At 34.8% G+C, this 12180-nt stretch overlaps 1 protein-coding gene across 6 annotated transcripts in view; it reads right to left on the bottom strand.

Moving 5' to 3' along the window:
• MTSS1 (MTSS I-BAR domain containing 1) overlaps positions 1-12180 on the bottom strand; it is a 219972-nt gene that overhangs the window by 30505 nt on the left and 177287 nt on the right. For all 6 annotated transcript variants that reach the window (XM_074265847.1, XM_074265864.1, XM_074265871.1 and 3 more), the window contains exons 5-6: positions 9220-9311; positions 6528-6602 (exon numbers count right to left, since the gene is read on the bottom strand). In XM_074265847.1, the coding sequence (XP_074121948.1) occupies positions 6528-6602; positions 9220-9311 (167 nt within the window). The remainder of the gene's footprint in view (positions 1-6527; positions 6603-9219; positions 9312-12180) is intronic.

Below are 12180 nucleotides of genomic sequence, written 5' to 3'. Positions count from 1 at the left end.
GCAGTTAGAAGCCATTAAAATAGTTTAAAATGCATTAATATTTGGGGGACATAGGTGTATTATAAACACAGTCTATGTCTTTATGTTTATGTATATATATATATGTGTGTGTGTATACATGTATATTTTAATGTATGTATGTACACAGTCATATTGTAACTATGATGATACAACATTGATTAAAAGCAGAGATTAAAAGCATTCATCATTGAAAGTCCAGTGTCTGGCTCCTTAGTAAGAACTTAGTGATTGAGAGTTCTATAAATTAACTTCAGTAATCATATGGAAGGGTGTGTGTGTGTGTGTGTGTGTGTGTGTGTGTGTGTATGAAATAAATAAATTTATTTATGGTCTCTTCAGTTGAGAGACAAAGGATATGCAAAGTAAATGGGCTGCTTCTTATTCTCTCAGTTCTCCAAGAGTTAAAAGGTGACAGTTAACTTTAGGATTCAAAGAGTCAGCTATTCAGACTTCCTACGTTTTATCTAGAGGAAAGGTACGATGGCTAAAGTGCTAGGAAACAATGGAATCAATACCCACTTCCAGTATCAAATCACCTTAAAGTACTTTATAAATGCTATATTATACTATTTATTATTCATATATTGTTTATAAATGCTAGATTGTAGTAGCTAAAAATATTATTTATAACTAATAAATATTAAACAATTGACAAAGTTATTAGTAACTAATAATGATATAAACAATAATAATACAACAATAACCTCTAAGGCTTCTTTTGCAACTCAAAGATTTGTTGCTGTTAAGTCTTCTCAGTCATTTCCAACTCTCTCTGACCCAAGTTGGGATTTTCTTGGCAAATTTGAGCATATTATCAAATCCAACTAGAAGAAGAAGAAGAGGTGCTATTCAAAGCCGTTCTAAGCTGTCATTAAGCCACACAGAACTATTTCTAGAGAGCAAAGGTATAAGGTGAAGTCAATATTTTCTCATCACTAACTCTTTATGAGCCACTGTTAGCTACAAAGGCATATGACTATCTGCCATTCTCTGAGCCCGAAGAGCACTCTTAAGACAAGATATATCACAGAAAGATCAGACAGACAATACTTAGGAGAAAACCACAGGCAGCAGAATGTTTGGATGCTGTGATTTGGGACTTGAACCTAAGGGCCTCTCTTGGCTTTATGTTAAAATCAGTGGTTATTTCTGTAGTGTCAGACCTATAAACTCTAACCATTGGGAGTATTCCTTCTTACTGAATAATCACAAGCCGCCTATCTATCTTATCTTGTGTCACCCTCTTTCATCTATTCTCTCTGCCAATCCTCGATTCCCTTTCTGGTCCTACTCTTGACTTTTCCTGAACCTCACATTCATGACCCGTGTGATACTGGCTCATTTTGGCTCTTCCTCTATCACTCCGTCCTCCCCTCAACCACCACAGGATCATTTGTGAAAGGAAATTATGATTTTTATAATAATAGATGTGATATCTGTAAGGATACACTAATTTAGACTTCTCAGAACTGTCTTTTCAGACTTGGGAGTCACAGTCTCACAATGCAGCTTGAAATGATCAATCAATTCTTGACAACACTCTCCTGTGTATGTTAAATGAAGTGAATCAAAGATTGCAGAACATGTTCCCGTCACAGAACTCTGATCCTGTCCCCCACTAAGTAACGACCCTGGGGAATTGAAACAATCACTTAAGAACTGTTCCCACACGAGTGGAGAACACTCATATTGTCTTTCACTTGTACACTTGTAGTGGGAAACCATTCAGGCCCTAAAAATGATGTACTCTAAACCACTTTCCCCTTCTCTTCCCACTTGTGATTTGTATATAAAATCTCTGCTTTTCCTGTAACAGGTGGGTCTCCTGCTGAGGAAATCTTCCAGTTTGCAAACCACATTCCTCCCTCTGACAGTGATTAATTAAACTGCTACTTGATCTCTAAAAACCTGTCTCGAAGACCGCTTCGTGCCGCTATAGCTATTCACAGTTTAGAGACTAAGACAGTAAAATTCTGCTAATGCTTTCTATAAGCCCTGACCCCTCTTCTTCCACTGGTAAATTCTTCCAGGAGCCTCTTGTTTCATGGAAAAGCTTACCTTCATTTCTCTACCAGTTGTATTTTCTACCTGCTACTACCATGAACCTGACTACTACCACTACAATTAAAAATAATAACAGCTAATATTTATATAATGTTTACTACAGGCCAGGTACTGTGCTAAGAGCTTTACAAATATTACCTCATTTTATCCTCACAGCTATTATAGGAGATGGATGCCATTATTTTCCCATTTTATATAGATGACGAAATTGAGATAAAACAAAGTTAAGTGACTTGCCTAGGTCTGAGGTTGGATTTTTAACTCCAGTCTTCCTAACTCCAGGCCCAGTGCTTTATCCACTGTGCCAGTTACCTGCCCTATCTATGTGCTTTTATAAGCAAAATCACAAAGAAAACTCAAAACTGCTCTACAGAAAAAATTCTTGTTCAGAATGATGATTCTGAGACATTTAAGCAGATTCTAAATTAAAGGAATAATCAATTAGTGCAAAAATAAGACAAAAGAAAATATATTTTAGAAATAATTTTAATGAAGACTGATCTGGTACTTTCTAAATAATCCTTACTATATGAAGAAATCTTATCTGTCCCGGACACTGATTCTCTTCCCCAAAATTAATATTACCGACCTGGACCTGTCCCAAGAATACACAAGACTAACATTGCAGCTCTCCATCCATTCTATATGAAGATGGCCTACTAATCTGTGCAAGCAATCACATATAATTCCATTTCCAGGCAATCTGACTGTTTCTAATCTTGAAAAAGGGGCATTGAGCGTAGAATACCCTAAAATGAAAATAAAGAAAAGAAATATTGCAGCATGAATACAGAATTCAGATGAAAGGATGAATTAACATCAGGGTCAGTGCTGGAATTGGGGAGATGTAATTTTTCTTGCCCCATTCATGCCAAATTCCCAAAGATTTCTTAATCCATAAGAACTGTCAAATCAGTGAATAAACACTGTCTAACCACATACAAAGAAGGGCAAAAGACAGTTTCTGCCTTTAAAGAAATCACTATTAAATGGGGGAGATGGCATGGAAAAAACAATGTAAAAACAAGATCAAGATAGGGTAAATTGAAGGTAATCAATAGAGAAATTTAAGTCATCAGGAAAAACTCACAGAAATTTCACTGAAACTTGAAGTTAAGAGGTAGAGTATGTCACAGCCTATTAATTCCTCCTAGCTCCAAACCTACATACTTTTACAATTATACTGGCAAACAAATACAACTTTTATCAGCCACCCTTCTATTTACAGAACATTCATTTGCCAATGTAAATCAATAACCCAAAAGTAGACCAACTCTTATGGAGTAGCCTGAGAAAAATGAAGGGTCAAGGGACTTGCCCAAAATCACCCACAAAGTTAGCATATGTCTGAGGTCCAGCCTGACTCTAAATATTCTTAAATCCAGGGCAATCCTCGTTCTGTCTACCATGAAACACCACCTTGCTTCGATTACCTAAAGTGCTTATATTATGCAAAATTACATTTAAGTATTTTTAACAGCCAATGTTATTGATCTTTGACCTATGAAGTGTTATTAACCTCTAGCTCCCAAAATCTCAGTTAAAATACATTGATTCAGCAAACACATATAAATAAAGCTTAGTCTATGCAGGGAGCTGTCCTAGGTACTGAGGATAAAGAAAAAAACAGGATGGTTCTCACAGTCTCCATGGCCTTCCATTGTACTGTGGAGATGTAATTAAGAAGGTCTAGTTAATCAAGGGTCAGGAGACACTGCAGATATGTGAATATCTGACTATTTTCAGGATATATGAATGAGTGGAACTCAGATAATTTTTTATTTTAAGTTTTATATATATATATTTTTTTAACATTGGTAAACTTTGCTAATTTTAGACAAAAAAATCATCTAAACTTTCTTATAAGAATTTATTGTAGTTTATTGTTTCACATCATACCTTACATAAATTCCTTTTAATTTCTTAATTAGGGACTTTTTTTCTTTTAACATAATATTTTATTTTCCCTCAATTACATTTACATATTAAAACATTTTAAAATATTTTAAATTATTTATTTAAAACAAATCCAAAAGAGAAAAGGGGGGGGGGGAACATTGCCATGTACACACAGAACTTAAGAAAGGATTCAAAATATGAAGCAACAAATTTTAAAGGATTTTTGTAGGAAAGCAGCAATGAAAAGAAGAAAAAAGGCATCTTTTTGAGGGTTATTTTCCTGTATAAAACTCTTATTTCTTTCTAGAAAAAGACAAGGAATATTTCTTACACTTGTATTCTAAAGTTGAAAATATCCAGCATATGTGGGTGTAGAGTGCTATCTGTGGCCCTCTACATCTGGGTACAGTGAAGCTACTCAATGAATATCTGGAGAATGTTTTAAATGCCCTACTCCTCTATGTGTAAACCTGTGATATCCAAATCAGTGTCAAATGGGGAATCTGGTCAGTTTCCTACATGGATGAAGGAACTTCTGAAACTTTTAAAAATCTATGAAAAGTGGATTCAGACAGTTTTGTTTTTTTTTAAAATACATATTGCCTCTCTTGGTAGTCTGAGTCCCTAAAGCATTGGAGGAATTGAAGTGGAGGGTAAGGAAGTATGGATTGAGTGAATTAATAAATGCCTGTTACTTCTGGGTTGTAGGGGGGAAATAAGTATGTCCTACTTGGAATAATCTTCATAAATATGGAAGGAAAATTTTGTAAATTCAAACAAACAATACTAGGAGCCCTCTATCTCTAGAAGGAAATTAGTATTAGAATAGGGATGAAGACCGGTTAAAGAATAAGATTTCAATAAACAATGCATCTCAAAAGAATATCCTTTTGCCTCTGACCTCCATTCAAGACAGCTCAAATTCCACTTGATGCAAGAAGCCTTTCCTAGGTCCTCCTACTGCTAGCTTGTGCCTCTCCAGGAAGATTACCTCCCACTTGCACTGCATGTACATAGCTATTTGTATGTCATCTCTCCTATTAGAATGTGAGCTCTTTGAAGGCTGGTATTATGTTTTGACTTTCTTTATATCCTTAGGTTATATTGACACACAGTAAGCACTTAAATATTTATTAACTATCGTATGGAGTGGCAGACTGGGCAAGGCAAGTGCCTGGATTTTTCCTTTCTGTTCTCATTTCATAAAGATATTAGAATGAATTAAATGGTAGAAATTTTAACTGGTCCATTGGCCAACTCGTATTTATCACAAACAAGTAGGAAAAACACTGAACTTGGGAATCAGATCCAAGTGTGAACCCTAAGCCCACCACATCTTGCTCTATTTCAAATGCCCTTTCCATAAAATGAGGATGTTGGACTAGTGTAAAGCTTTGTGATCTTGTTTATGGCATGGACCCCTTTGGCAGACTGGTGAATCAACCCATTCTCAGACATTTAAACTATATTCAATAAAATACATGGGATTACAAAGGGGGAATCACATATACTAAAATGCAATGATTGAAATATATATATTTTTAAAACCAAGTTCATAGACTCTACATTAAGAATCCTTGGATTAGATCAAAACTCCTTGATCTTTTTCCATTTGTGATCCACTTTCACTTAAAAAATTTTTATGTAACATAAATATAGGCAAACAAATCAAACATTTACTGATAATAAATCATATTTCACAATCCCCAAATTCAGTTACAAGACTCCCAATGGGATCATTACAGTTTAAGAAGCTGGGAACTAGATGATATATGTGCTTCCTTTTCAGTATTAACATGATGGGATTCTGTGGATCATAAAATCTTGTCTCAATTATTGAAATATTTCCCTGCTCACCCAAGCTCCTACCCTCAATAATGCCTTTTCAAAGATGACTCCATTTTGGCTGGTTCAATATCTTATTCAAAATAGGCCAGGGACAAATGAAGCTTTGTTACATGATAAACAGAGCCTATCGTCTGTCATAGACCTGTGTATGAAATGGATGCAGAACAATGCTCAGAAAGTGATGGAAAAGTAAGTCTGTTTTTTAATGTGCCTTCATGTTACCAAATGCTATGTGTATAATTGCAAGCCAGCCCAGAAACAACATCCGGCTCCCACTGCAGTCATTTTATGAATCTTACAAGATTTAATAAAGGGCTAGGAGATTATAGGCTGTGAAAGATGGAGGAGAAAATAGAATGATTTCTGCTATAATTACTACTGAACATTTGCATAAAGGCTTTTATGCATTATTCCAAGGCTTCTAGGAAATTTATAGGTTTCATTACCCTGCACAATAGGCAGAGAGACTGTCAGCTTTTGAAGACAAAACGAAGAAAAATCATATATCATTTTAATCACGTCTTATATTAATATAAATTCTGCACCTAGATATCTTTAGCCCAGTTGCCAAATTCTGTTTAACCATATGTGGACATGTGGAAAATAGGACATTAAATAGAATATATCTTAGAAAATTAAAATTACCATTATTTTCGTAATATGAAAATATTAATGATAGAACTGTTAAGAATTACCTTTTTTGGCTTTCTTCTGAAGTTTCAGTGTATCTGATGACTTCTTTTTTATCTCTTGGCGGGCTTTCTTATACTCTAAAATAAAAAGAAAGTTGTAAATATACTTCAACTTGAAAAAATGCTAAAAAGGAAACAAATATTTACTTTGTGGTTAGTTCAATAACACAATATGACTGATGAATAGCTTTGTGCACAGATTACAGTACAAAATACCTTAGGTTAGCATTTTCAAACAGAGGAGCTATTAATCCAAGACACAATAAACTGAAAATATCCAACAGAGGGAAGGCACTGGAAAGTGAGAGGGATGGAAAGGCCTTTTTCAGAAGAAAGGATTTGAACTGAGTCTTAAAGGAGGCCAGGAAACCAGGAGGCAAAAGTAAGTAGTATGTGTTTATTCCAAGCATATAGGTACAGTCAATGAAAAGTCACTGAGTTGGGAAATGGAATAAACATCAAGCAAAAACATCGGAGGAGCTAGATTAAAGAGAGTACATGAAGGAGAATAAAGGTAGGTTAGTGTTAGGGTGCAAAAGGCTTTAAAAGCCAAGTAGAAGATGTTAAATTTAATCCCAGAAGTACAAAGAATCCACTGGAAAAAATAATAAAAAAACCAAAAAGATAAAATAATAAAAATGAAATAATAAAGAATCCACTAGAGTTTGCTGACTTAGAGTAGAGAATAAGGTCCAGAAATGATAAGGTTAACCTATGTTAATTCTGGGATGGCCCAGAGTGGGGAAAAGATCTGAAGCACAGGAGACCAATTAGAAGATTATTGGAAAAGTCCAGGCAAGAGGTGATGATGGCCTTTGCTAAAGTGCTGTCTCTGTGAGTGGAGAAAACTAGTTGGAAATAATAAAAGTTAACAACAGATTGGAGATGTGGCGTGATTAAAAGCAAGAGGTTGAAGATGGCACCATGGTTGAAGCTTAGGTGACTCAAGTTAGTAACAGGAAAGCTGGAAAGAGGAAATATCTGGGAGGAGATATGAAGGACATGCTGAGTCTGAGTTGCCTATTTACCATGTACCTTGAGATGGTCAGGCAGTTGGTCATAAGAAACTTTTGTTAGTGTTCAGTTGTGTCTGACTCTTTATGATCACTTTTGGGGATTTTCTTGGCAAAGACATTGCAGTAATTTACCAATTCCTTCTGCAGCTCATTTTACAGATGATGAAACTAGAACAAACAGCATTAAGTGACTTGCCCAGGATCACACAGGTAGCAAAGTGTCTGGGGCCAGATTTGAACTCATGAAGATGAATCTTCCCAACTCCAAACTCAGAACTCTATCCACAATGTCATCTAGCTGCTCCAACAAGGGGCTAGAGATCAAGAAACAGCCTGAGGCTGGATACATAAATTTGGGAATCCTCTGCTTAGAGATGATCTTTGAACCCATGGAAGCTCATGAGAGCACCAAGGAAATGATATATTGTAATGGAATATTATTGTGCTATAAGAAATAACAAAAGAATGATTTCAGAAAAACCTGCAAAGATTTGCATGAACTGATGCATAATGAAGTGAACAGAACTCAGAGAAAGTTGGACACAGTAACAGAGATATTGTCCAATGAAGAACTGTGAATGACTTTGTTATTCTCAGCAATACAATGATCCAAGACTAATCCAAAGGTCCAAAGGACTAATGATGAAGCATGGTGTCTACCTCCAGAGAAAAACTGATATTGCATGAATATAGACCAAAGCATATTATTTTTCACTTTCTTTCATTTTTAAAAATTTTAACTGAGCCTTCTTGTACAAAATGATTAATATGGAAATGTTTTATATAGTTGCAAGTGTATGACTGAAATCTGATTGCTTACCATTTCAGAAGGGGAAAGGGGAAGGAGAGAGGGATATTAAAATTTTAAATAAAAATGGTAAAAAAAATAGCTTTAAAATACCTTGAACTAGATGTCCAGTAGACATTTTAAACTCAATACATCCAAAACAAAACTCATTATCTTTCCCTGTAAACCTTTCCCATGTCCTACTTCCCTATTCCTGCAGGAGACAGCATTCTCCACTTAGTCCCAAAGCTCCCATCCTAGCAGTCATCCTGGGTCCTCACTACCTCTAAATCTCAGATAATCTAATCCCACCTTCTCATTGTGAGATGAGGGAACTGAAACCTGCTGGAGCTAATCGATTTACTCAAGTCACACAGGTAATAAGTACCAGTGGGGAAACTCAAACCGAGAACCTGGGATTATTTGTCTCTTTCTGTATCCCCAGCATTTGGCACAGTGCTTAGTAAATGTTTATAGACTGATTTAAAAAACAGAATTCTTTCATATCCTGATGAAATCATCAGTTCCTAAAGCAATAAAACATTGTATTACAAAAATCAAGAGGTGAAAATTTCAAAACATTTTGAAATGCCTTTATATAGTCATTCATCCATTGTGATTTCAGTCTAATTGGGCTCATTTTCACCAAAGCTACTAGAGGATTAAAATATTTGTTTTTTTCCCAAAAAACAAACAAAAAACCAAATACTACTTAGTTGATTGTTTTCAGACATTATCAGCTTGCTGCTAGATTTGTTTCCTTGCCTTATTCTGGAGTCCCCAGCACAAGAGGAAGGAATCGATAGTCTCCTGCAGTGCTCTGATGAATAGAGGCATTGGATGCCAGCGACCCAAACATATCCCAAAGAACCACAAAATACCCAAGAAATACCTTTTGCATGGTCTTTATCCAGCTGATTGGCCACTTTCTTCCATTCTTCCATTTGTTCTTGAAGTGGGTTTATTAGGCAATCAATTAAAGCACTTTTATCATAAAAATGATAAAAAATATCACATTAGCAAATTTCCTCTCACCTCAAAAACAACTTTGCAGATTTACAAATACAAAGAACATAGTAAGTTCCCAAATACCTTCAAGTTCTAGCTAAAAAGTTCACCTTCCCAATTCTCCTTAATTCAATCAATCACATAATCAAAGAATATGTTTTAAGCAGGTATTATATATATATCAGGTACTGCCTCAGAGATAGAAAAAGCCCTCAAGGAGCTTACAATCTAACTAGTGACTTCCCTTTGTTAATTATTTCTAACTTATTTTCAGTATACATTTTGCTTGTATAAAGTTGTTTGAATGCTATTTCACTTGTTAGAAACTAGGCACAGTATCTGAATTTTTGCCTTTCTGAGTATTCACAGGGTTTAGTAAAATGCCTGGCATACAGGAAGTACTTAATAAATGTTTATTACTGACTATTTGTAATAATGGACGTTGAATATACAAAATAACTAACATACAAAATAATTAACATTTATATAACATAAAGTATTTAAAATATGCTTATCCTCACAATAAACCATTTTACAGATGAGGAAACTAAAGCTAAAAGCAGGTGAGTGATTTGTTCAAAGTATGTGAAGCAAAATTCAACTCCCAGGTCTTCCTGCCTCCAAATCCTATATTCTATTCCCAGCTATCTAACAAAATTCACTGAAAACCACAGAAAATAAATAAGCCAAGCTTCAAATCAGCATTATTCACTGAATTATCTTATAGATAATTATAAATAAGGACCTGTTTGAAGAGAATTTTGAATTTTGGCTCATTATTTTTCCCTTCTCCTCATTTAATGTTGGTTTCAATAAGCACGGATGTGGAGAAAAGAACGGATGTTTAATTGCTCTCTGCTTCCTCCAGTTGCTCTCTATTTCTTCCATGATGAAATACAAGCTACTGCCCTATCTGGCATTTAAAGCTCTTCACAATAAAGCTCCAAGCTATCGTTCTTTCCTGACTTCACCTTCACTCCTTCCCCTCTTATACATCCTCTGTTCTAGTCAATTTGATTTACTTGTTATATTCCCAATACACAGTGATATGGGAAGAGAAAAAAAAAAAATCTCAATTCTTTGCAAACACATATCCCTATTTCTTCAAGAAAATATTAATTCCTTGAGGACAAGGGAATGGTCTTCATTATTGTCTCTAAATCTCCAATATCTGGAACATAGTAGATACTTAAATTCTTTTTGAATAAAATTGAATACACAAACAGACTGTGTCATCTTTCAACTATGTTTTTGGAGATGTCACTATCTACTGGACCAAGATTCTTTTCCTGGATCCATAAGTGATGCTAGTTATGTGATTCAAGTTTCTTTATCTTCCAAATGGAGGTCCTACTTAGCCCTTTCCTATCATGTGGAAATTTAGACTATATTACAAAATACCTTCATTAGAAAGCTTCAACATTATAAGTAAGGCCACTAGCAAATACTTTTCTTGATGCTCTCATTCTTCCAACTATACTTGAGTCATCAATTAATTGTATTAGTAGCTTTTTGTTAGTTTTCATAAAACTCCATGGAAAATAAAAGCTTACTGAAGTTTTATGAAGTTCTTAAGTTCAATTTTTACTCAACTAAACTCAAAGGATCAGACTCTCAACCCTAAATTTAAGGACCTTGATGATCTATTTATTTTTTAAACTGTTCATGCAGATGAATATAAAAAAAAAATAGAATCTTTTAAAGGTTATTTTTTCAAATACATGCAAAGACAGTTTCCAAAAAAACAGAATCTGAAGAGTTGAGGTCCTTGAGGAACCATGTATCTCAAACTCTTCTTGAAATGTGCACCTTCTTTGACAATGTCCTTGACAAAAATTCATCAACCCTTCTCTTGAGAACCAGCAGTCTTGAGAATCTGTGAGAGTCACTTGCAGTTCTTCGAAATGTAAACCTGTATACTTGTAAACGTTACAGCTCTGGCTCATCAAATACAAACTAAATAATCAGATCTGAAAAATGATAATATGAAAAAAAAAAAACCTCACTAATTAAGAGTAATGGAAGTTTTCCTAAATGATGGCCTTAAATAAAATCAGAGTGAGTCACTCAAAAGATCTGGAAATGGAAAAGTCTTTATAGATGACTGGTCCAAATCTTTTGTTTTCAGTACAAGAAAACAGAGGACAAATACCTTGCCCATGGTCATACAGCTATGGAGTGATAAAGCCATGGTTCAAACCTAGATCCTCTGACTCCTACTTCACTAAATCTACAAAACTACTTTTTTTTTTTTTTAAACAAAACTTTCAAAAGTTCTTATTTCTGAAAAAGAAATGATTGGCAATCAAATATTAATTAATCCGACCATCCCAGGAGTCAGTTAATGACAGGAAGAATTCCCAGTGATAATAAAAATTTGGAAGACTTAAAGCCTAGTTCTCAGAGAGCAAGGCTAAAGTCTAATTTTAGGACACCCTAATTATAAAAATGCAATCTATTAAATACCTAATTAAGAAGTTATTTAGAAGTCAACAACCAAATTAGCTTATTTTAAAAGTTTTAGAGTCCTTATCCTCAACTCTCACCAGGTCATACACTCTCAGCTAAAAGGTTCCCTTTGGAAGGCTTTGCTAGACCTACTCATTCTTTCTTCCGGTAAACTGGGGATCTGAAAAGTGAAGCACTTCTTGGAATTTTCTTAAGTCTAGCACCTCACTGCTCCCCATTGCTAAGCTGATTTTATTTTAGCTTCCAAACAAGCAGTATTTTATAAAGGACCCCTTGGATGTTGTAGGGAAGCCTTTATATACCTTCTCAGAATAAGGTTTTAAAATGCACAAAATGAAATACACATGATTATAAAGAAAATTATCTACTTTGAGAC

Source organism: Sminthopsis crassicaudata, chromosome 1 (assembly GCF_048593235.1).
Source record: "Sminthopsis crassicaudata isolate SCR6 chromosome 1, ASM4859323v1, whole genome shotgun sequence".
In the NCBI taxonomy this organism is placed as follows: Eukaryota; Metazoa; Chordata; class Mammalia; order Dasyuromorphia; family Dasyuridae; genus Sminthopsis; species Sminthopsis crassicaudata.
The sequence above is the reverse complement of the archived record's forward strand: the minus strand, read 5'-3'. Positions and strand labels throughout refer to the sequence as shown.